This window comes from Phaethon aethereus (assembly GCF_964289735.1).
Source record: "Phaethon aethereus genome assembly, chromosome: 30".
Lineage (NCBI taxonomy): Eukaryota > Metazoa > Chordata > Aves > Phaethontiformes > Phaethontidae > Phaethon > Phaethon aethereus.
In genome coordinates this window covers 1,418,657-1,443,819 of record NC_138606.1, presented here as the reverse complement: position 1 = coordinate 1,443,819, position 25,163 = coordinate 1,418,657, and the positions used below count along the sequence as shown (strand labels likewise).

The window sequence follows — 25,163 nt, the reverse complement described above, 5'->3', positions numbered from 1 at the left end:
CCCACGGGTGCCGTGGGTGCCGCGGTGCTGGGGTCCCACGGGTCCCACGGGTGCCGTGGGTGCCGCGGTGCCGGGGTCCCACGGGTGCCGGGGTCCCACGGGTGCCGTGGGTGCCGTGGGTGCCGCGGTGCCGGGGTCCCACGGGTGCCGTGGGTGCTGCGGTGCCGGGGTCCCACGGGTGCCGGGGTCCCACGGGTGCCGTGGATGCCACGGTGCCGGGGTCCCACGGGTGCCGGGGTCCCACGGGTGCCGTGGGTGCCGCGGTGCCGGGGTCCCACGGGTGCCGGGGTCCCACGGGTGCTGGGGTCCCATGGGTGCCGTGGGTGCCACGGTGCCGGGGTCCCACGGGTGCCGTGGGTGCTGTGGGTGCCAGGGTCCTGTGGGTGGCGGGGTCCCACGGGTGCCGTGGGTGCCGCGGTGCCGGGGTCCCACGGGTGCCGGGGTCCCACGGGTGCCGTGGGTGCCGTGGGTGCCGCAGTGCCGGGGTCCCACGGGTGCCATGGGTGCCGCGGTGCCGGGGTCCCACTGGTGCCGGGGTCCCACGGGTGCCGTGGGTGCTGCGGTGCCGGGTCCCACGGGTGCCGGGGTCCCACGGGTGCCGTGGGTGCCGCGGTGCCGGGGTCCCACGGGTGCCGCGCGCCGGCAGGCTGGGCGTCTGCACGGCCGCCTCCACCAACGCCGTCTCGCTGTGCCGCGCGGCCGGGCTGTGCCGCGTGCGGCGCCTGGAGCGCTCGCGCCGCCTCCTGCTGCAGGTGGGTCCCGGGGGCGCGCGGGGCGGGGGGGGGGGAGGCGGGGGTCCCCCCGCGCGCGCCGCGGCGGCGCTGACGCGGGCGGGCGCGTGCGTGTGTCCCCCCCCCCCCCCCAGTTCGAGGGGCGGCCGCCGGCGGGCGCGGCGGAGCGGCTGGCGCGGGCGCTGCGCGACCCCATGACGGAGCAGCTGTACCCCGCGCCCCTCGCCACGCTGGAGGCCCCCGCGCGCCCCGTGCCCGTCACCACCATCGACGTCCTGCGCGGCGGCGCCCGCGCCCTGGAGCAGGCCGACCGCGAGCTGGGTAGGGGGCGGGGGGGGGGGGGCGCGGGGGGGGGACATCGGGGACGTGGGGGTCATGGGGGGGTCGTGGGGGGTCATGGGGGGTCGTGGGGGGACATCGGGGACGTGGGGGGTCATGGGCGGGTCGTGGGGGGTCATGGGGGGTCGTGGGGGGACATCGGGGACGTGGGGGGTCATGGGGGGTCTTGGGGAGACATCGGGGACGTGGGGGGACATCGGGGACGTGGGGGGTCATGGGGGGGTCGTGGGGGGTCATGGAGGGTCTTGGGGGGACATCGGGGTCGTGGGGGGACATCGGGGACGTGGGGGGTCATGGGGGGTCTTGGGGAGACATCGGGGACGTGGGGGGACATCGGGGACGTGGGGGGTCATGGGGGGGTCGTGGGGAGTCATGGGGGGTCTTGGGGGGACATCGGGGTCGTGGGGGGACATCGGGGACGTGGGGGGTCATGGGGGGTCTTGGGGAGACATCGGGGACGTGGGGGGGACATCGGGGACGTGGGGGGTCATGGGGGGGTCGTGGGGGGTCATGGGGGGTCTTGGGGGGACATCGGGGTCGTGGGGGGACATCGGGGACGTGGGGGGTCATGGGCGGGTCGTGGGGGGTCATGGGGGGTCTTGGGGGGACATCGGGGTCGTGGGGGGACATCGGGGACGTGGGGGGTCATGGGGGGTCTTGGGGAGACATCGGGGACGTGGGGGGACATCGGGGACGTGGGGGGTCATGGGGGGGTCGTGGGGGGTCATGGGGGGTCCTGGGGGGACATCGGGGACGTGGGGGGTCATGGGGGGGTCGTGGGGGGTCATGGGGGGTCTTGGGGGGACATCGGGGTCGTGGGGGGACATCGGGGATGTGGGGGGTCATGGGGGGTCTTGGGGAGACATCGGGGACGTGGGGGGACATCGGGGACGTGGGGGGTCATGGGGGGTCGTGGGGGGTCATGGAGGGTCTTGGGGGGACATCGGGGTCGTGGGGGGACATCGGGGACGTGGGGGGTCATGGGGGGGTCGTGGGGGGTCATGGGGGGTCTTGGGGGACATCGGGGTCGTGGGGGGACATCGGGGACGTGGGGGGTCATGGGGGGGTCGTGGGGGGTCATGGGGGGTCTTGGGGGGACATCGGGGTCGTGGGGGGACATCGGGGACGTGGGGGGTCATGGGCGGGTCGTGGGGGGTCATGGGGGGTCTTGGGGGGACCTCGGGGTCGTGGGGGGACATCGGGGACGTGGGGGGTCATGGGGGTCTTGGGGAGACATCGGGGACGTGGGGGGACATCGGGGACGTGGGGGGTCATGGGCGGGTCGTGGGGGGTCATGGGGGGTCTTGGGGGGACATCGGGGACGTGGGGGGTCATGGGGGGTCTTGGGGAGACATCGGGGACGTGGGGGGACATCGGGGACGTGGGGGGTCATGGGGGGTCGTGGGGGGTCATGGGGGGTCTTGGGGGGACATCGGGGTCCTGGGGGGACATCGGGGACGTGGGGGGTCATGGGGGGGTCGTGGGGGGTCATGGAGGGTCTTGGGGGGACATCGGGGTCGTGGGGGGACATCGGGGACGTGGGGGTCATGGGGGGGTCGTGGGGGTCATGGGGGGTCTTGGGGGGACATCGGGGTCGTGGGGGGACATCGGGGATGTGGGGGGGGTCGTGGGGGGTCGTGGGGGGACGTGGGGTTGTGGGGAGACGTCGGGGATGTGGGGGGACGCGGGGGGGTTCATGGGGGGTCTTGGGGGGATATCGGGGACGTGGGGGGTCATGGGGGGTCATGGGGGGACATCGGGGTCATGTGGGGACATGGGGACACCTGGGGGTCCTCGGGGACATGGGGGGACGGGGGGACGTGGGTCATGGGGGACGTTGGTGACGGGGACACGGAGGACGTGGGGACAAGGGGACATAGAGGGCACGGGGTCACGTGGCGCGGGGGTCACGTGACGCGGAGACGGGGGTCGCGTGGCACGGGGGGGCGGGGCCGTGCGCGGGGGCTGGGGGGACCCTGGGGGACGGCGCTGCCCCCAGGCCTGGCCTTCGACCCCTGGACGTGCAGTACTACACGCGGCTCTTCCGCGCCGCCGGCCGCAACCCCACCTCGGTGGAGTGCTTCGACCTGGCGCAGTCCAACAGGTGCCGTGCCCCGCCCCCTGCCCCGCCCCCTTGCCCCGCCCCCTGCCCCGAGTCCCCCTCCCGGCATAGCCCTGCGGGGTCCCGCCCCCGTTCCCCTTGGCCCCACCCCCATGACCGTGTCCCCCTTGATGTCACCCCATGACCATGTCCCTGTTGACCTCATTGACCCCCCCATGACCTTGTCCCCCTTGATGTCACCCCATGACCATGTCCCCATTGATGTCACCCCATGACCATGTCCCTGTTGACCTCATTGACCCCCCCATGACCTTGTCCCCCTTGATGTCACTCCATGACCATGTACCCATTGGCCTCGTTGACCCCCCATGATCTTGTCCCCCTTGATGTCACACCATGACTGTGTCCCCGTTGATGTCACTCCATGACCATGTACCCATTGACCCCATTGACCCCACCCCCGTGACTGTGTCCCCCTTGGCCCCATCCCCATGACCTTGTCCCCCTTGATGTCACTCCATGACCATGTCCCTGTTGACCCCATTGACCCCCCATGACCTTGTCCCCCTTGATGTCGCACCATGACTGTGTCCCCGTTGATCCCATTGCCCCACCCCCGTGACCGTGTCCCCCTTGACATCACCTCATGACCATGTCCCCATTGATGTCACCCAATGAGCATGTTCCCATTGACCCCATTGACCCCACCCCTATGACCGTGTCCCCATTGACCCCACGCCCGTGACCGGGTCCCCCACCGACACCACCTGCCGTGACCATGTCCCCGTGTGCCCCGCTGGTGCCCCGCCGTGTCCGTATCCTTGCCGCGGCCGCCCGCCGTGACCACGTCCCCATGTCCCCAGTGAGCACAGCCGCCACTGGTTCTTCAAGGGGCGGCTGCTGGTGGACGGGCGGGAGGAGCCGCAGTCGCTCTTCCAGAGCATCATGGGAACCCAGAGCTCCAGCAACCCCAACAACATCATCAAGTTCTCCGACAACAGCAGGTGGGGCCCATGGGTGGCCCATGGGTGCCCCATGGCGTCAAGGCCAGGGGTCCCTGGGGTGGCTGTTGCCCACGGGTGACCGTGGTGTGGAGGTGGGGGGGGTTGTCTATCACCCATGGGTGACCATGGCGTGGAGGTTGGGAACCCTACCACCCATGGGTGATGATGGCTTCGAGGTTGAGGGGTCCAACACCCATGGGTGACCATGGCGTGGAGGTTGGGAACCCTACCACCCATGGGTGATGATGGCTTCGAGGTTGAGGGGTCCCAACACCCATGGGTGACCATGACATGGAGGTTGGGCAGTCCCACCACCCATGGGTGACCATGGCATGGAGGTTGGGCAGTCCCATCACCCATGGGTGATGATGGCTTCGAGGTTGAGGGGTCCCAACACCCATGGGTGACCATGGCGTGGAGGCTGGTCAGTCCCACCACCCATGGGTGATGATGGCTTCAAGGCTGAAGGGTGCCATCACCCATGGGTGCCTCGGTGTGGAGGCTGGGCAGCCCCACCCCCCGTGGGCGATGATGGCAGGGAGGCTGGGGGACCCCGTCACCCACGGGTGCCCGTGGGCGCCGGCGGGGTGACGCGCCCTGCCCCCGCAGCGCCATCCGGGGGGTGCCGGTGACGGCGCTGTGGCCGCGCGACCCGGCCGAGCCGAGCCCCTTCGAGAAGAGGACGACCATCCGGCACGTCATCTTCACCGCCGAGACCCACAACTTCCCCACCGGTCAGCGGCGCCGGGGGGCGCGGCCGGGGGTCCGGCGAGGGTGTGGCTCGAGACTGGGCGTGTCCTAACCCGGCCCCGCCCCCAGCTGTGGCCCCCTTCAGCGGGGCGACGACGGGGACGGGGGGCCGGATCCGGGACGTGCAGTGCACCGGCCGCGGCGCCCACGTCATCGCCGGCACCGCCGGGTACAGCTTCGGCAACCTGCTCATCCCCGGTGAGACCCCGGGACCCCCAAACCCCCCCCCGGGACCCCCAAACCCCGGAGACCCCCTGAACACCCCCCCCTTCCCCCCAGACATCCCCCTGGACCCCCCAGACCCTCACAGACCCCCCAACAGCCCTGGGACCCCCTGAAACCTCCCGGGACCCCCCAAACTCCCCCAGGAGCCCCAATAGCCCAGGGACCCCCCAAACCTTCCCCTGGGATCCCCCCAAACCCTTGAGACCCCCTGATACCCCCCCCAATCCCCCAACCCTCCTGGGACCCCCTCGAGTCCTCCCAGACCCCCAATACCCCCCCAAGGGCCCCCCAATAGCTCTGAGACCCCCCGGGGCCAACAATCCCCCGGGGACCCCCCCAAACACCGCCCTGGGACCCCCCCCAACCCCCTCAATCCCTTAGCTCCCCCCCCCCCAAATCCCCCGGGACCCCCCTAAAACTCCCCAGGGCTCCCCCAAAGCTCCCCGAACCCCCCAAAACTCCCCAAACCCGGGGTCCGCCCCGCCGGGGGGTCCCCCGGCCCCGCCCCGGCCGGGCGCGGTCGACGCGGCGCGGCCGCCCCCAGGCTACGAGCTGCCCTGGGAAGACGGGGCGCAGCCGTACCCCACGGCCTTCGCCCGCCCCCTGGAAATCGCCATCGGGGCCAGCGACGGCGCCAGCGACTACGGCAACAAGTTCGGGGAGCCCGTGCTGGCCGGTGAGCGGGGTCCCCCCGGGGGCACGCGGGGACCCCCGGGGACGTGGGGACCCTTCGGGGACGCTCAAAGACCTCCCTGGTCTTGGGGACCCTTGGGGACACCCTACAGACCCCAGGGATGTTTGGGGGGATCCTCCAGGGACACCCAAAAACCTCCATGGCCTTGGGGACCCTTGGGGACACCTTATTGCCTTGGGGACTCCTGGGGACATTTGGGGACCCTGCAGGGACACCCAAAGACCTCCAAGGCCTGGGGGACACTTGGGGACCCCTCATTGCCTTGGACACCTCTGGGACGTTTGGGGATGTTCCAGGTGACACCCAAAGACCTCCGTGGCCTTGGGGACCCTTGTGGACACCCTATGGCCTTGGGGGAACCCTTGGGGACATTTGAGGACCTTCCAATGACACTCAGACATCTCCCTGGTCTTGGGGACCCTTGGGGACACCCTACGGACCCCAGGGATGTTTGGGGACCCTCCAGGGATACCCAAAGACCTCCATGGCCTTGGGGACCCTTGAGGACATTTGAGGACTCTCCAGGGACACCCAAAGACCTCCGTGGTCTTGGGGACCCTTGGGGACACTCTAGGTGACACCCAAAGACCTCTACCGCCTTGGGGATCTCTGAGACATTTGGGGACACTCTAGATGGCACCCAAAGACCGTCCATGGCCTTGGGGACACTTGGGGACCCCTCATTGCCTTGGGCACCTCTGGGACATTTGGGGACCCTCCAGGGACACCCAAAGGCCTCCATGGCCTTGGGGACCCTTGGGGACACCCTATGGCCTTGGGGAACCTTGGGGACATTTGGGGACTGTCCAGGGACATCCAAAGGCCTCCATGGCCTTGGGGACCCTTGGGGACACCCTATGGCCTTGGGGAACCTTGGGGACATTTGGGGACCCTCCAGGGACACCCAAAGGCCTCCATGGCCTTGGGGAACCTTGGGGACATTTGGGGACCCTCCAGGGACACCCAAAGACCTTCCATAGCCTTGGGGACCCTTGGGGACACCCTATGGCCTTGGGGAACCTTGGGGACATTTGGGGACCCTCCAGGGACACCCAAAGACCTCCATGGCCTTGGGGACACCCTACAGCCTTGGGGACCCCAGGGATGTTTGGGGACCCTCCAGGGACACCCGAAGACCTCCCTGGTCTGGGGGACCCCCCGGGCGGGGGGTGCCAGGCGGCGGGCGGCGCCGGGGGGCAGGGGGTGACGCCGCGGGGACGCCGCGGTGACGCCGGGGGGTGTCCCCAGGCTTCGCCCGCTCCTTCGGGCAGGTGCTGCCGGGGGGGCAGCGGCGCGAGTGGATCAAACCCATCATGTTCAGCGGCGGCATCGGCGCCATCGAGGACGAGCACGTCCGCAAGGAGCCCCCCGAGCCCGGTGAGACCCCCGGGACCCCCAAACTGCCCTGGCAACCCCAAATCCCCGTGGGCCCCCTCCACGACCCCCAAATCCCCATAGCACCCCCAAACTTCCCCCGGGACCCCCAAATCCCCGTGGGACCCCCAGACTTCCCGGGGACCCCCCCCCCGCCCCCACGGGACCCCCAAATTCCACTCAGCCCGAGGGCGTCTCCACGAACCCCCACGACCTCCCCTGGGACCCCCAAAAAGCCCCCCACCCCCCCAACACCCCCAAATCCCCCCCCAGGCCCCCTCTGTCGCCCCTGGGACCCCCAAATCGCCCCCCAACACCCCCAAATCCCCCCCAGGCCCCCTCTGTCACCCCTGGGACCCCCAAATCGCCCCCCAAATCCCCCCCCAGGCCCCCTCTGTCACCCCTGGGACCCCCAAATCGCCCCCCACCCCCCCAACACCCCCAAATCCCCCCCCAGGCCCCCTCTGTCGCCCCTGGGACCCCCAAATCGCCCCCCAACACCCCCAAATCCCCCCCAGGCCCCCTCTGTCACCCCTGGGACCCCCAAATCGCCCCCCAAATCCCCCCCCAGGCCCCCTCTGTCACCCCTGGGACCCCCAAATCGCCCCCCAAATTCCCCCCCAAGCCCCCTCTGTCGCCCCTGGGACCCCCAAATCGCCCCCCACCCCTCCAAACCCCCCCAAATCCCCCCCCAGGCCCCCTCTGTCACCCCCTGGGACCCCCAAATCACCCCCCAGCACCCCCAAATCCCCCTCCCGTTGCCCTCCACCGCCCCTGGGACCCCCAAACCGCCCCTCCCCCTCTCAGCCGGCCGTGCCCCCAGGGATGCTGGTGGTGAAAGTTGGGGGTCCCGTGTACCGCATCGGCGTGGGGGGCGGGGCCGCCTCCTCCATCCAGGTAAGGGGGTGCCGGGGCGGGGGTGCCGGGGCGGGGGTCCGCAGGGGCGCGGCCCCACCGCGCGCCCGCCGCAGGTGCAGGGGGACAACGCGGAGGAGCGGGACGCGGGCGCGGTGCAGCGCGGGGACCCCGAGATGGAGCAGAAGATGAACCGGGTGCTGCGCGGCTGCGTGGAGAGCGGCGCCGCCAACCCCATCTGCAGCGTCCACGACCAGGGCGCCGGCGGCAACGGTGCGGGGCGGGGCGCGGGGCGGGGCGCGGGGCGCGGGGTGGGGTGGGGGCGCGGGGCGGGGCGGGGCGCGGGGCGCGGGGCGCGGCGGGGGGCGGGGCGGGGCGCGGGGTGGGGGGCGGGGCGTGGGGCGGGGCGCGGGGCGGGGGCGCGGGGGACGTGGGGGACGTGGGGGTCCTGGGGGGTGGGGCACAGGGGGTGTGGCACATGGGGGTGTGGCACATGGGGGTGTGGCACATGGGGGTGGGGCACAGGGGGTGTGGCACAGGGGGTGTGGCACATGGGGGTGTGGCACATGGGGGTGTGGCACATGGGGGTGGGGCACAGGGGGTGTGGCACAGGGGGTGGGGCACAGGGGGGTGGGGCACAGGGGGGTGGGGCACATGGGCATGTGGCACAGGGGGGTGGGGCACAGGGGGGTGTGGCACAGGGGGGTGTGGCACAGGGGGGTGTGGCACAGGGGGGTGGGGCACAGGGGGGTGTGGCACATGGGGGTGTGGCACATGGGGGTGTGGCACAGGGGGGTGTGGCACAGGGGGGTGTGGCACAGGGGGGTGGGGCACAGGGGGGTGGGGCACATGGGCATGTGGCACACGGGGGTGTGGCACAGGGGGGTGTGGCACGGGGGTGTGGCACAGGGGGTGGGGCACAGGGGGGTGTGGCACATGGGCATGTGGCACACGGGGGTGTGGCACAGGGGGGTGTGGCACGGGGGTGTGGCACAGGGGGTGGGGCACAGGGGGGTGTGGCACAGGGGGTGTGGCACAGGGGGGTGTGGCACAGGGGGGTGGGGCACATGGGCGTGTGGCACATGGGGGTGTGGCACAGGGGGGTGTGGCACAGGGGGGTGTGGCACAGGGAGTGTGGCACGGGGGGTGTGGCACAGGGGGTGTGGCACAGGGGGGTGTGGCACAGGGGGTGGGGCACAGGGGGGGTGTGGCACAGGGGGGTGGGGCACATGGGCGTGTGGCACATGGGGGTGTGGCACAGGGGGGTGTGGCACAGGGGGTGTGGCACAGGGAGTGTGGCACGGGGGGTGTGGCACAGGGGGTGGGGCACAGGGGGGTGTGGCACGGGGGGGTCCTCAGCGTCCCCGTCCCCGCGGTCCCCAGGGAACGTCCTGAAGGAGCTCAGCGAGCCGGCGGGGGCCGTCATCTACGCCAGCCGCTTCCAGGTACCGGGACCCCCACGGGACCCCCCCACATAGGGCCCCCCCCCCACGGGACCCCCCCCACGGGATCCCCACCCCTGGGGCTGTCCCACCCACAGGACCCAGCCTGGGACCCCCACCCACGGGACCCCCCACCCATGGGACCCCCAGCCACGGGGCCTCTCCCACCTATGGGACCCCCCACCCATGGGACCCCCCCTCACAGGACCCCCACCCATGGGCCTCTCCCACCCATGGGAACCCCCCCCGTGGGACCCCCCACCCATAAGATTCCCACCCCTGGGGCCCTCCCACCCACACGACCCCCACCCACACGACCCCCACCCACACGACCCCCACCCACGGGGCCTCTCCCACCTACGGGACTCTCCACCCATAGGACCCCCACTCACAGGACCCCCACCCATGGGACCCCCCACCCATGAGATCCCCACCCCGGGGGCCTTCCCACCCACACAACCCCCACTCACAGGACCCACACCCACGGGACCCCCACCCACGGGACCCCCACCCACAGGGCCTCTCCCACCTACGGGACTCCCCACTCACGGGACCCCCACCCACATGACCCCCACCCAGGGGACCCCCACCCATGGGACCCCCCACCCATGAGATCCCCACCCCTGGGGCCCTCCCACCCACGGGACCCCCACCCACGGGCCCCCCACCCACGGGCCCCCCACCCACGGGCCCTCTCCCACCTACGGGACCCCCCACCCGTTCGACCCCTCCCCAGGGCCTCCCCCCTGCCCCCCTGCCCCCCTCCCCCATTGGGACCCCACGGCCACCCCCTCCCCTCGCCGGCCCCCCGGGCGCGCGCGGGCGCTGAGGCGTGCGCGGCAGCGCGGCGACCCGACGCTGAGCGTGCTGGAGCTGTGGGGCGCCGAGTACCAGGAGTCCAACGCGCTGCTGGTGCGGCCGGCGCGGCTGCGGCTGCTGCGGCGCTTGGCCGCCCGCGAGCGCTGCCCCCTCTGCGTGGTGGGCACCGTCACCGGCGACGGGCGGGTGAGGCGCGGCCGGGGGGCGTGCGGCGCGGGGGGGGCGGGGGGTTGGGGACGTGGGGATGTGGGGACGTGGGGCGTGGGACGTGGGTCGTGGGATGTGGGGACGTGGGACGTGGGGATGTGGGGACATGGGACGTGGGGACGTGGGTCGTGGGATGTGGGGACGTGGGGTGTGGGGACGTGGGGTGTGGGGATGTGGGATGTGGGGATGTGGGACGTGGGGCGTGGGACGTGGGACGTGGGATGTGGGGACGTGGGACGTGGGGATGTGGGACGTGGGGATGTGGGACGTGGGTCGTGGGATGTGGGGATGTGGGATGTGGGGATGTGGGATGTGGGGACGTGGGACGTGGGGATGTGGGACGTGGGGATGTGGGACGTGGGTCGTGGGATGTGGGGACGTGGGACGTGGGGATGTGGGATGTGGGGATGTGGGACGTGGGGATGTGGGACGTGGGGATGTGGGACGTGGGACGTGGGATGTGGGGACGTGGGGTGTGGGGATGTGGGATGTGGGGATGTGGGATGTGGGGACGTGGGACGTGGGGATGTGGGACATGGGGATGTGGGACGTGGGTCGTGGGATGTGGGGACGTGGGACGTGGGGATGTGGGACGTGGGTCGTGGGATGTGGGGTCGTGGGATGTGGGGACGTGGGACGTGGGGACGTGGGGTGTGGGGACGTGGGGTGTGGGGATGTGGGATGTGGGGACGTGGGTCGTGGGACGTGGGGACGTGGGACGTGGGGATGTGGGACGTGGGAACGTGGGACGTGGGATGTGGGGATGGGGACGTGGGGTGTGGGGACGTGGGATGTGGGGACGTGGGGCGTGGGGATGTGGGATGTGGGATGTGGGACGTGGGACGTGGGGATGTGGGGACGTGGGGTGTGGGGACGTGGGACGTGGGACGTGGGATGTGGGGACATGGGACGTGGGGATGTGGGACATGGGGATGTGGGACGTGGGTCGTGGGATGTGGGGATGTGGGATGTGGGGACGTGGGACGTGGGGATGTGGGACGTGGGGATGTGGGACGTGGGGATGTGGGACATGGGTCGTGGGATGTGGGGACGTGGGACGTGGGGATGTGGGATGTGGGGATGTGGGACGTGGGGATGTGGGACGTGGGGATGTGGGACGTGGGACGTGGGATGTGGGGACGTGGGACGTGGGGATGTGGGATGTGGGGATGTGGGACGTGGGTCATGGGATGTGGGGATGTGGGATGTGGGGACGTGGGGTGTGGGGATGGGGACGTGGGGATGTGGGACGTGGGACATGGGGACATGGGATGTGGGGATGTGGGATGTGGGGACGTGGGACGTGGGTCGTGGGATGTGGGGACGTGGGACGTGGGGATGTGGGATGTGGGGATGTGGGACGTGGGGATGTGGGACGTGGGACGTGGGATGTGGGGACGTGGGACGTGGGGATGTGGGATGTGGGGATGTGGGACGTGGGTCGTGGGATGTGGGGACGTGGGACGTGGGGACGTGGGGTGTGGGGACGTGGGGTGTGGGGACGTGGGGTGTGGGGATGTGGGATGTGGGGACGTGGGACGTGGGGATGTGGGACGTGGGTCGTGGGATGTGGGGTCGTGGGATGTGGGGTCGTGGGATGTGGGGACGTGGGACGTGGGGACGTGGGGTGTGGGGATGTGGGATGTGGGGACGTGGGTCGTGGGACGTGGGGACGTGGGACGTGGGAACGTGGGACGTGGGATGTGGGATGTGGGGATGGGGACGTGGGGTGTGGGGACGTGGGATGTGGGGACGTGGGGCGTGGGGATGTGGGATGTGGGATGTGGGATGTGGGGACGTGGGGACGTGGGGACAGGGGATGTGGGGACGTGGGGACGTGGGGACGTGGGGACAGGGGACGTGGGGACGTGGGGACGTGGGGTGTGGGGACGTGGGGACAGGGGCCGTGGGGACGTGGGGACGTGGGGATGTGGGGTGTGGGGTGTGGGGACGTGGGGATGTGGGGACGTGGGGCGTGGGGCCCGTGGGGGTGTGGGGCCCAGGGACGCATGGGGACACGGGGGGCCGGGGGTGGCTCTGGGGGCCCCTGTGGGCCACGGGGAGTTTTGGGGGGTCCTCGGGGGGTCGCCGGGGGGTTCCGTGGGCGCCGTGGGGGCCCCGGCCCCGCTGACCCCCCCCCCCCCAGATCGTGCTGGTGGATGACCTGGAGGCGCCGGTGCCCGAGGGGGGGTCCCACGAGGGGCTCCCCACCCCCGTCAACCTGGAGCTCGAGTGGGTGCTGGGCAAGATGCCCCGCAAGGTGAGGGGGGGGCCCGGGCGGGGCGATGGGGACCCCCGTGGGGACCCCCGTGGCGATGGGGACCGCCCCGGTGACGGGACCCCCCCCCCCCCCCCGAAAGGGACCCCCAAAGGGGCCGGGGACCCCCCAGCGGGGAATGGGGACACCCCGCGGGGCCGGGGGACCCCCGCGGTGACGCCCCCCCCCCCCCCCGCCCACGCCCCCCAGGAGTTCGTGCTGCAGCGGGTGCCCCCCACCCTGCGCCCGCTGGCGCTGCCCCCGGCGCTGTCGGTGCGGCAGGCGCTGGAGCGCGTCCTGCGGCTGCCGGCCGTGGCCAGCAAGCGCTACCTCACCAACAAGGTACCGCGCCCCACGGCCCCCCACGGCCCCCCACGCCCCATGGCCCCCCATGGTGCCCTCATGGCCCCCTCATGGCCCCCACGGCCCCCCATGGCCCCCCATGGCACCCCATGGCCCCCTCATGGCCCCCCATGGCCCCCCATGGCCCCCCATGGCCCCCCATGGCCCCCTCATGGCCCCCCATGGCACCCCACGCCCCCCCATGGCCCCCCATGGCACCCCACGCCCCATGGCCCCCCATGGCGCCCTCATGGCCCCCCACGGCCCCCCACGCCCCCCCATGGCCCCCCATGGCACCCCACGCCCCATGGCCCCCCATGGCGCCCTCATGGCCCCCCACGGCCCCCCACGCCCCCCCATGGCCCCCCATGGCACCCCACGCCCCATGGCCCCCCATGGCGCCCTCATGGCCCCCCAAGACCCCCCACGGCCCCCCCCAGCCCCCCCAGCCCTCATGGCCGTGGGCCCCTCCGTGTCCCCCACGTGTCCCTCCATGACATGTCCCCGTCCATGTCTGAGCCCCTCGGTGCCGGTCCCGGCCCGTGTCCCGTGTCCCGTGTCCTGTGTCCCATGTCCCACGTCCTGCATCCCGCGTCCCATGTCCCGTGTCCTGCGTCCCGCATCTTGCGTCCCGCGTCCTGCGTCCCACATCCCTCGTCCCGTGTCCTGTGTCCTGCATCCCATGTCCCGTGTCACACATCCCGTGTCCCGTGTCCTGCATCCCATGTCCCGTGTCCTGCGTCCCGCGTCCCGTGTCCTGCGTCCCATGTCCTGTGTCACGCATCCCGTGTCCTGCATCCCCTGTCCCATGTCCCACGTCCCTCATCCTGTGTCCCGTGTCCCGTGTCCCACGTCCCGCATCCCATGTCCCATGTCCCATGTCCCGCATCCCATGTCCCGTGTCCCGTGTCACGCATCCCGTGTCCCGCATCCCCTGTCCCATGTCCCACGTCCCGCATCCTGTGTCCCGTGTCCCACGTCCCGCATCCCATGTCCTGTGTCACGCATCCCGTGTCCCGCATCCCCTGTCCCATGTCCCACGTCCCGCATCCCGCGTCCCGTGTCCCGTGTCCCACGTCCCGCATCCCATGTCCTGTGTCACGCATCCCGTGTCCCGCATCCCCTGTCCCATGTCCCACGTCCTGCATCCCGCGTCCCGTGTCCTGCGTCCCCGTCCCACGGCCCCGTCCCCCCGTCCCCGTCCCCGTGGCCGCCTCCCAGCGCTGTCCCGCGCTGACGCCGCGTCCCCGCGGCAGGTGGACCGCTCGGTGACGGGGCTGGTGGCCCAGCAGCAGTGCGTGGGCCCCCTGCACACGCCGCTGGCCGACGTGGCCGTGGTGGCCCTGTCCCACTTCGACACGGTGGGGGCGGCCACGGCGCTGGGCGAGCAGCCCATCAAGGGGCTGCTGGACCCGGCCGCCGGCGCCCGCCTGGCGCTGACCGAGGCCCTCACCAACCTCGTCTTCGCCCGCGTCACCGACCTCCGCGTGAGTACCGCGCCGGCGCGCCGGCGCCGCGGCCGCGGGCGGTGAGCTGGCTTTGCTCGGCGCACCGGCACGGCCGTGCCGTGGCTACGGGAGCAGCAGTGACGCGGTCGTGGCACGGCTACGGGATGGCCACGCCATGGCTCGGTGGCCGTGTGACAGCCGTGGAGACCGTGCCGTGGCCATGTCCTTGCCACGCCAGGACCATGACATGGCCACAAGGTGGGGCTGTGGGGCCACAGCACCCTTATGGCCGTGGCTACGGGTACCAACCACCTCATGGCCACCGCACGGCCAAGGGGACCACGGCATGGCCACAGCATGGCCACAAGATGGCCACGGCACAACCAAGGGGACCGTGGCATGGCCGTGGCATGGCAATGGCATGGCCATAGGGGACCATGGCATGGCTGCAAGATGGCCACGGCATGGCCAAGGGGACCCATGGCATGGCCACGGCATGGCCACGGCACGGCCGAGGGGACCACAGCCTGACCATGGCATGGTCACGGCATGGCCAAAGGGGACCACGGGGTGGCCATGGCACGGCCGAAGGGACCACAGCCTGACCATGGCATGGCCACGGCACGGCCAAGGGGACCCATGTCATGGCCACGGCATGGCCAAAGGGGACCATGGGGTGGCCACGGCATGGCCGAGGGGACCCATGGCCACCGGCATGGCCGTGGCACAGCCATGGGACATGAGGCCACGGCATGCACGCCATGGCCCCAGGAGCCGTGTCGTCGTCACACCAGGGCCGTGCCGTGGCTACTGGGGCCACGTTGTGGCCACGGGGGCAAAGCCGTTGTCACCAGGGCCACGTCATGGTCACGGGTACCGCGGCACGGCCGTGCCACGGGGTGGGAGGGGACGGGGGAGGTTGGGGGGTGCCGGGGGCAACCTGGGGCGCTGAGGGTGGCAGGAGGGGGCTGGGACACGCGCCGGCGCTGACCTGTCCCCTCCCCCATCCCGTGTCCTTTGTGTCCCCGTGTCCCCTTCGTTACCTGCACCCCCCTCCCCCCTCCGTGGCCCTGGTGTCTCCCCGTCGCCGTGTGCCCGTGTCCCGTGTCCCTGTGTCCCCGTCTTCTCCGTGTCACCCGTGTCCCCATGTCCCATGTCTCTTTCTTCTCTGTGTCACCCATGTCCCCATGTCACCCATATCCCGGTGTCCCGTGTCCCTGTCTTCTCTGTGTCACCCGTGTCCCTATGTCACCCGTGTCCCCATGTCCCGTGTCCCTTTCTTCTCTGTTTCACCCGTGTCCCTATGTCACCCGTGTCCCCATGTCCCGTGTCCCTTTCTTCTCTGTGTCACCCGTGTCCCTATGTCACCCGTGTCCCCATGTCCCGTGTCCCTTTCTTCTCTGTGTCACCCGTGTCCCTATGTCACCCGTGTCCCCATGTCCCGTGTCCCTTTCTTCTCTGTTTCACCCGTGTCCCTATGTCACCCGTGTCCCCATGTCCCATGTCTCTTTCTTCTCTGTGTCACCCATGTCCCCATGTCACCCATATCCCGGTGTCCCGTGTCCCCGCCTTCTCTGTGCCACCCGTGTCCGTGTGTCACCCGTGTCACCCATGTCCCGTGTCCCTTTCTTCTCTGTTTCACCCGTGTCCCTATGTCACCCGTGTCCCCATGTCCCATGTCTCTTTCTTCTCTGTGTCACCCATGTCCCCATGTCACCCATATCCCGGTGTCCCGTGTCCCCGCCTTCTCTGTGCCACCCGTATCCCTGTGTCACCCGTGTCACCCATGTCCCGTGTCCCTTTCTTCTCTGTTTCACCCGTGTCCCTATGTCACCCGTGTCCCCATGTCCCGTGTCCCTTTCTTCTCTGTTTCACCCGTGTCCCTATGTCACCCGTGTCCCCATGTCCCATGTCTCTTTCTTCTCTGTGTCACCCATGTCCCCATGTCACCCATATCCCGGTGTCCCGTGTCCCCGCCTTCTCTGTGTCACCCGTGTCCCTATGTCACCCGTGTCCCCATGTCCCGTGTCCCTTTCTTCTCTGTTTCACCCGTGTCCCTATGTCACCCGTGTCCCCATGTCCCATGTCTCTTTCTTCTCTGTGTCACCCATGTCCCCATGTCACCCATATCCCGGTGTCCCGTGTCCCCGCATTCTCTGTGCCACCCGTGTCCCTGTGTCACCCGTGTCACCCATGTCCCGTGTCCCTTTCTTCTCTGTTTCACCCGTGTCCCTATGTCACCCGTGTCCCCATGTCCCGTGTCCCTTTCTTCTCTGTGTCACCCGTGTCCCTATGTCACCCGTGTCCCCATGTCCCGTGTCCCTTTCTTCTCTGTTTCACCCGTGTCCCTATGTCACCCGTGTCCCCATGTCCCGTGTCCCTTTCTTCTCTGTGTCACCCATGTCCCTATGTCACCCGTGTCCCCATGTCCCGTGTCTCTTTCTTCTCTGTTTCACCCGTGTCCCTATGTCACCCGTGTCCCCATGTCCCATGTCTCTTTCTTCTCTGTGTCACCCATGTCCCCATGTCACCCATATCCCGGTGTCCCGTGTCCCCGTCTTCTCTGTGTCACCCGTGTCCCTATGTCACCCGTGTCCCCATGTCCCGTGTCCCTTTCTTCTCTGTGTCACCCGTGTCCCTATGTCACCCGTGTCCCCATGTCCCGTGTCCCTTTCTTCTCTGTTTCACCCGTGTCCCTATGTCACCCGTGTCCCCATGTCCCGTGTCCCTTTCTTCTCTGTGTCACCCGTGTCCCTATGTCACCCGTGTCCCCATGTCCCGTGTCTCTTTCTTCTCTGTTTCACCCGTGTCCCTATGTCACCCGTGTCCCCATGTCCCATGTCTCTTTCTTCTCTGTGTCACCCATGTCCCCATGTCACCCATATCCCGGTGTCCCGTGTCCCCGTCTTCTCTGTGTCACCCGTGTCCCTATGTCACCCGTGTCCCCATGTCCCGTGTCCCTTTCTTCTCTGTGTCACCCGTGTCCCTATGTCACCCGTGTCCCCATGTCCCGTGTCCCTTTCTTCTCTGTTTCACCCGTGTCCCTATGTCACCCGTGTCCCCATGTCCCGTGTCCCTTTCTTCTCTGTTTCACCCGTGTCCCTATGTCACCCGTGTCCCCATGTCCCGTGTCCCTTTCTTCTCTGTGTCACCCGTGTCCCTATGTCACCCGTGTCCCCATGTCCCGTGTCCCTTTCTTCTCTGTTTCACCCGTGTCCCTATGTCACCCGTGTCCCCATGTCCCATGTCTCTTTCTTCTCTGTGTCACCCATGTCCCCATGTCACCCATATCCCGGTGTCCCGTGTCCCCGTCTTCTCTGTGCCACCCGTGTCCCTGTGTCACCCGTGTCACCCATGTCCCCGCCTTCCCCGTGTCCCACGTGACGCCGTGTCCCGTGTCCCCAGGACGTGAAGTGCTCCGGCAACTGGATGTGGGGGGCGAAGACGGGGGCGGAGGGGGGGGCGCTGGTGACGGCGTGCGAGGGGCTGGTGGGGCTCCTGCACCGCCTGGGCGTGGCCATCGACGGCGGCAAGGACTCGCTCAGCATGGCGGCCCGCGTCGGCGCCGAGACCGTCCTGGCGCCCGGTGAGTGCTGCTGCCGGCGCGGCGCGGCGCGGCGTCACGGGTGCCAGGAGGGTGGGTCGCGGTGCCGCCACCGTGATGGTGGGTCCTGGGTGCCGCTGCGCGAAGACCCACGGGTGCCACCGCCGTGACGGTGGGTCGCGGGTGCCACCGCCATGGTGGTAGGGTGTGGGTGCCACCACCACCTCCATGATGATGGGTCGCGGGTGCTGCAGCAGCAGGACCCATGGGTGCCGCCGCCGTGGTGGTGCGTTGCGGGTGCCACTGCCGTGGTGGTGGGTCGTGGGTGCCACAGCACCAGGACCCATGGGTGCCACCACCATGGTGGTGGGGTGTGGGTGCCACCACCACCATGATGGTGGGTCACGGGTGCCACAGCACCAGGACCCATGGGTGCCACCGCCATGGTAGTGGGGTGTGGGTGCCACCACCACCATGATGGTGGGTCGCGGGTGCCACAGCACCAGGACCCATGGGTGCCACCGCCATGGTGGTGGGGTGTGAGTGCCACAGCACCAGGACCCATGGGTGCCACCGCCGTGGTGGTGGGGTGTGGGTGCCACCACCACCATGATGGTGGGTCGCGGGTGCCACAGCACCAGGACCCATGGGTGCCACCGCCGTGGTGGTGGGGTGTGGGTGCCACCACCACCATGATGGTGGGTCGCGGGTGCCACAGCACCAGGACCCATGGGTGCCGCTGCCGTGGTGGTGGGTCGCGGGTGCCACCGCCGTGGTGGTGGGGTGTGGGTGTCACCACCACCATGATGGTGGGTTGTGGGTGCCACCGCCATGGTGGTGGGTCGCGGGTGTCGCAGCAGCAGGACCCATGGGTGCCACTGCCATGGTGGTGGGGCGTGGGTGTCACCACCACCATGATGGTGGGTCATGGGTGCCACAGCACCAGGACCCATGGGTGCCACCGCCATGGTGGTGGGGTGTGGGTGTCACCACCACCATGATGGTGGGTCGTGGGTACCACCGCCATGGTGGTGGGTCGCGGGTGCTGCAGCAGCAGGACCCATGGGTGCCGCCGCCGTGGTGGTGGGTCGCGGGTGCCGCAGCAGCAGGACCCACGGGTGCCACCGCCATGGTGGTGGGGTGTCGCCACCGCCGTGGTGGTGGGGTGTCACCACCGCCATGGTGGTGGGTCGCGGGTGCCACTGCCGTGGTGCCATCCCACCCATGGGTACCACCGCCCTGCTCCCGGCCGTGGGTGCCCCGCTGCGGCCCCCCGTGCACCCCCGTGACCTCTTGACCCCCGCCCAGGCACCCTGGTGGTCTCAGCCTACGCCGTCTGTCCCGACATCACCGCCACCGTCACCCCCGACCTCAAGTGTCCCGACGGCAAAGGTCGGGGACCCTGGGGGGCCGGGGGGGCTGGAGCGGGGGGGCTTTGGGGTGCCCTCAGGGAGCCAGGGCCACCCCGTGGGGGTTTTGGGGTGCCCGGGGGGGGGCTGGCGTCCCTGGTGGCGTTTTGGGGTGCTTGCGGGGGACGGGGACCCTCGGGGGCTCTAGAGGGGCTGGGGGTGGTGCCGCCCTGGGGGGAGCTGGGGACGTCTTGGGGTGCTGGGACTCCCGGGAGGGGCTCCGGGGAGACCTCGGGGTGCTGCACCCCCCCCCCCCCGGATTTGGGGGTCCCCCGGGACGTTTTGGGGTGCCCGCAGGGGGTCCACACCCCCCATGGCTGATTTCGGGGGGCCCGGCGGGACGCTGTGGGGCGGCGGGGGGGGGGGGCCGGGGCCGGGACCCCCGCGGGGCGCTGACCCCCGGGCGGGGGGTCCCGCAGGGGCCCTGCTGTGGGTGCAGCTGAGCCCGGGGCGGCACCGCCTGGGGGGCAGCGCCCTGGCCCAGGTCTTCGCGCAGCTGGGGGACGCCTGCCCCGACCTGGCGGACGCGGGGGGCCTGGCCCGCGCCTTCCGCGTCACCCAGCGCCTGCTCGCAGGTGGGGCCGGGCGCGGGCGGGGGGCGCGGCGGGAGCCCCCCCGGAGGCGGGGAGCCCGGGGGGGCGGCGGGGGGCGGGGGGGGATTTGGGGTGCGGGGGGATTTGGGGTGCAGGGGGGGCTTTGGGGTGCAGTGGGGGGCTTTGGGGTACCGGAAGGATTTGGGGTGCAGGAAGGATTTGGGGAACAGGAAGGATTTGGGGTGCGGGGGGGATTTGGGGTGCAGGAAGGATTTGGGGTGCAGGAGGGATTTGGGGTGCGGGGGGATTTGGGGTGCAGGAGGGATTTGGGGCACAGGAAGGATTTGGGGTGCAGGAGGGATTTGGGGCACAGGAAGGATTTGGGGTGCAGGAAGGATTTGGAGTGCGGGGGGGATTTGGGGTGCAGGAAGGATTTGGGGTGCAGGAGGGATTTGGGGTGCGGGGGGGATTTGGGGTGCAGGAGGGATTTGGGGCGCGGGGGGGCTTTGGGGTGCAGGAAGGATTTGGGATGCAGGAAGGATTTGGGGCACAGGAGGGATTTGGGGTGCGGGGGGGATTTGGGGTGCAGGAAGGATTTGGGGCGCAGGAAGGATTTGGGGTGCAGGAAGGATTTGGGGCACAGGAGGGATTTGGGGCGCGGGGGGATTTGGGGCGCAGGAGGGATTTGGGGTGCGGGGGGATTTGGGGCGCGGGGGGATTTGGGGTGCGGGGGGATTTGGGGCGCAGGAGGGATTTGGGGCGCGGGGGGATTTGGGGTGCAGGAGGGATTTGGGGTACAGGAAGGATTTGGGGCGCGGGAGGATTTGGGGTGCAGGAGGGATTTGGGGTACAGGAAGGATTTGGGGTGCGGGGGGATTTGGGGCGCGGGGGGATTTGGGGTGCAGGAAGGATTTGGGGTGCAGGAAGGATTTGGGGAACAGGAAGGATTTGGGGTGCGGGGGGATTTGGGGCACAGGAAGGATTTGGGGCACAGGAAGGATTTGGGGTGCGGGGGGATTTGGGGCACAGGAGGGATTTGGGGTGCAGGAAGGATTTGGGGCGCGGGGGGATTTGGGGCACAGGAGGGATTTGGGGTGCAGGAGGGATTTGGGGCGCGGGGGGATTTGGGGCACAGGAGGGATTTGGGGCGCAGGAGGGATTTGGGGCGCGGGGGGATTTGGGGTACAGGAGGGATTTGGGGTGCGGGGGGATTTGGGGCACAGGAAGGATTTGGGGCACAGGAAGGATTTGGGGTGCGGGGGGTTTTGGGGTACAGGAAGGATTTGGGGCACAGGAGGGATTTGGGGCGCAGGGGGATTTGGGGCGCGGGGGGATTTGGGGCACAGGAGGGATTTGGGGCGCAGGAGGGATTTGGGGCGCGGGGGGATTTGGGGTACAGGAAGGATTTGGGGCACAGGAGGGATTTGGGGCGCGGGGGGATTTGGGGTACAGGAAGGATTTGGGGCACAGGAGGGATTTGGGGCGCGGGGGGATTTGGGGCGCGGGGGGGGATTTGGGGCGCGGGGGATTTGGGGTGCAGGAGGGATTTGGGGAACAGGAGGGATTTGGGCACAGGAGGGATTTGGGGTGCGGGGGGATTTGGGGTGCAGGAGGGATTTGGGGCGCGGGGGGATTTGGGGTGCAGGAGGGATTTGGGGCACAGGAGGGATTTGGGGCACAGGAGGGATTTGGGGTGCGGGGGGATTTGGGGCGCGGGGGATTTGGGTGCAGGGGATTTGGGGCGCGGGGGGGATTTGGGGTGCAGGAAGGATTTGGGGAACAGGAGGGATTTGGGGCACAGGAGGGATTTGGGGCGCGGGGGGATTTGGGGCGCGGGGGCGGCGCGGCGCGGGGGGCGGGGCTGACGCGGCGCCGCAGCGCGGGCGCTGTGCGCGGGCCATGACGTGAGCGACGGGGGGCTGCTGGGCTGCCTGCTGGAGATGGCCTTCGCCGGCAACTGCGGGCTGCGGGCGGACATCGCCCCCGACCCCCCCGACACCCCCCGTGAGTCCCCGACCCCCGCGGCCGCCCCGGACCCCCGGAGAGCCCGACCCCCCGTCCCACCGCCCCACGTCTCGCACCCCGTGTCCTCCCGTCGCCCACCCCCGACGTCCCACGTCCCCACGTCCCTGTCCCCACGTCCCCATGTCCCATGTCCCATGTCCCCATGTCCCCACGTCCCCATGTCCCCACATCCCCTGTCCCCATGTCCCCACGTCCCCATGTCCCCATGTCCCTACATCCCTACGTCCCCATGTCCCATGTCCCCACGTCCCTACATCCCTGCGTCCCCATGTCCCCATGTCCCCACGTCCCCTGTCCCATGTCCCCTGTCCCCTGTCCCCATGTCCCACATCCCCCTGTCCCCTGTCCCCATGTCCCTACGTCCCTACGTCCCCATGTCCCCCTGTCCCACGTCCCCACATCCCCATGTCCCCACGTCCCCTGTCCCCATGTCCCCCTGTCCCCTGTCCCCCTGTCCCCTGTCCCCATGTCCCCTGTCCCCTGTCCCCATGTCCCCTGTCCCCCTGTCCCCTGTCCCCATGTCCCACATTCCCCTTTCCCTGTCCCATGTCCCCATGTCCCCCTGTCCCCACGTCCCCATGTCCCCATGTCCCCCATGTCCCCACATCTCCATCCCACGTCCCCACGTCCCCATCATCCCACGCCCCCACGTCCTCGTGTCCCCTGTCCCCGTGTTCTGATGTCCCACGCCACCGTCTCCCCCCGCCGTGTCCCTGTCCCCGCAGCGCTGGCCGTGCTGTTCGCGGAGGAGCCGGGGCTGCTGCTGGAGGTGCCGGTGGGCACCAGCGTGGACGTCTGCCGCCGCTACCAGGAGGCCGGCGTGCGCTGCGTCCCCATCGGCCACAGCGGCCCCTACGGGCCTGACGCCATGGTGAGGGGACGTGGGGACAGAGGGGTGGCAGGGGCCCTTGCTGGCCCCGGGGGCGCAGGAGGTGACCGAGGCTGTGGGCCTGCAGATGTATCCCCAAGGTGTCCTGGTGGGACAGGAGGTGGCCATGGCCGTGTCCCCATGGCTGTCCCCATGGTGTCCTGGTGGGACAGGAGGTGGCCATGGCCATGTCCCCATGGCCTGCCCCGGCATGTCCTGGGTGGACAGGAGGTGGCCATGGCCATGTCCCTGTGACCATGTCCCCATGGCCATGTCCCCATGGCCGTGTCCCCATGGTGTCCTGGTGGGACAGGAGGTGGCCATGGCCATGTCCCTGTGACCATGTCCCATGGCCGTGTCCCCATGGTGGTCTTGGTGTCCTGGTGGGACAGGAGGTGGCCATGGCCATGTCCCCGTGACCATGTCCCCATGGCCGTGTCCCTATGGTGTCTTGGTGTCTTGGTGGGACAGGAGGTGGCCATGGCCATGTCCCCGTGACCATGTCCCCATGCCGTGTCCCCATGGTATCCTGGTGGGACAGGAGGTGGCCATGGCCATGTCCCCGTGACCATGTCCCCATGGCTGTGTCCCCATGGTGTCCTGGTGGGACAGGAGGTGGCCATGGCCATGTCCCCGTGACCATGTCCCCATGGCCATGTCCCCATGGCTGTGTCCCCATGGTGTCCTGGTGGGACAGGAGGTGGCCATGCCCATGTCCCCGTGACCATGTCCCCATGGCCATGTCCCCATGGCCGCGTCCCCGTGGCCGCGGCCGTGTCCCACTGCGGGCGTGGATGGCAGTGGCCACAGTGATGGCCATGGTGGTGGCCACGTGCCCCCGTCCCTGACCGTCCCCGTGTTCCCGCGGCAGGTCCAGGTGGCCGTGGCCGGCGTGTCCGTGCTGTCCGAGCCCGTGGGGGACCTGCGGGGGCTCTGGGAGGAGACCAGCTTCCGGCTGGAGCGGGAGCAGGCGGCCGCGGACTGCGTGGCCCAGGAGGAGGCCGGGCTGCGCCGGCGCCGCGGACCCACCTTCACCCTCACCTTCGACCCCTGCGAGGAGCCCCCCTGCTCCGGCACATGGGTGAGGGCCTGGGGGGCCGTGGGGGCCACATCGGGGCTCCGCGGGGTCACAGGGTGTCTGGCGGGATCCTGGGGGTCATGGGGGTCGTGGGGGGCCGGAGAGCCACGGGGACCTGGGGGATCTTGGGGGACATGTGGGGCTGGGAGGATGTGGGGGGTGGGGGCTCATGGGGGTCGTGGGGGACCGCAAGATGGGGGTCTGGGGAGACATGGGGGGCTGGGGACTCATGGGGGTGGGGGCTCATGGGGGCTCATGGGGTCGTGTGGGTCACGGGGGGTCACGGGGGTCATGGGGGTCACGGGGGGTCGCGGGGTTCGCAGGGGTGTGGGGGGTCGCAGGGGTGTGGGGGGTCGCGGGGAGTCGCGGGGTTCGCAGGGAGGTGGGGGGTCACGGGGGTCATGGGGGTCGCGGGGTGCGCGGGGGGTCGCGGGGTTCGCAGGGAGGTGGGGGGTCACGGGGGTCATGGGGATCGCGGGGGGTCGCGGGGGTTCGCAGGGGTGTGGGGGGTCGCAGGGGTGTGGGGGGTCGCGGGGGAGTCGTGGGGTTTGCAGGGGGGTGGGGGGTCACGGGGTCATGGGGGTCGCGGGTGCGCGGGGGTCGCGGGGTTCGCAGGGCTGTGGGGGGTCACGGGGGTCACGGGGTTCGCAGGGGGGTGGGGGGTCGCAGGGGTGTGGGGGGTCGCGGGGGGTCCCGGGGGGTGCCGGGGGTCCCGGGGCGCGGGGCCGGGGCTGACGCGGCCCCCCAGAGCTGCCGGGGCCGCGCGTGGCCGTGCTGCGGGAGGAGGGCAGCAACGGGACCGCGAGATGGCGGCCGCCTTCGCCATGGCCGGCTTCCAGGTGAGCGCCGCGGGCGGGGGGCGCGGGCGGGGGGCGCGGGGGGGGCCGGGCCCCCGCGGGCGGCGGCGGGGGGACCCAGGCCTGGGGCGTCCCCCCCAGGTGTGGGACGTGACGACCGAGGACCTGTGCTCCGGCGCCGCCACCCTCGACGGCTTCCGGGGGCTCGTCTGCGTCGGGGGGTTCAGCTACGCCGACGTCCTCGGCTCCGCCAAGGGTGAGACCCGGGGCGCGCCCCAGCCCCCCGCCGCCCCCCGGGGCCCCGCGCCCCGCCACGGGCGCCTTTTGGGGGACCCTGGGCTTGGGGGGGTCGCCGTCGGG

At 70.5% G+C, this 25,163-nt stretch overlaps 1 protein-coding gene across 1 annotated transcript in view; it reads left to right on the top strand.

Moving 5' to 3' along the window:
- LOC309414632 (uncharacterized protein) overlaps positions 1 to 25,163 on the top strand; it is a gene marked incomplete at both ends in the record, with an annotated part of 51,206 nt that overhangs the window by 22,172 nt on the left and 3,871 nt on the right. The window contains 27 exon segments of the mRNA XM_082011987.1: positions 374 to 383; positions 479 to 752; positions 866 to 1,052; positions 3,070 to 3,087; positions 3,090 to 3,174; positions 3,996 to 4,136; positions 4,746 to 4,870; positions 4,956 to 5,084; positions 5,656 to 5,787; positions 7,054 to 7,182; positions 8,003 to 8,076; positions 8,151 to 8,307; positions 9,418 to 9,479; positions 10,320 to 10,481; positions 12,649 to 12,762; positions 12,970 to 13,101; positions 14,358 to 14,588; positions 17,955 to 18,135; positions 19,402 to 19,485; positions 19,922 to 20,077; positions 21,914 to 22,039; positions 22,786 to 22,931; positions 23,800 to 23,986; positions 23,989 to 24,009; positions 24,755 to 24,799; positions 24,802 to 24,845; positions 24,945 to 25,059. Of these exon segments, the coding sequence (XP_081868113.1) occupies positions 374 to 383; positions 479 to 752; positions 866 to 1,052; positions 3,070 to 3,087; positions 3,090 to 3,174; positions 3,996 to 4,136; positions 4,746 to 4,870; positions 4,956 to 5,084; positions 5,656 to 5,787; positions 7,054 to 7,182; positions 8,003 to 8,076; positions 8,151 to 8,307; positions 9,418 to 9,479; positions 10,320 to 10,481; positions 12,649 to 12,762; positions 12,970 to 13,101; positions 14,358 to 14,588; positions 17,955 to 18,135; positions 19,402 to 19,485; positions 19,922 to 20,077; positions 21,914 to 22,039; positions 22,786 to 22,931; positions 23,800 to 23,986; positions 23,989 to 24,009; positions 24,755 to 24,799; positions 24,802 to 24,845; positions 24,945 to 25,059 (3,267 nt within the window).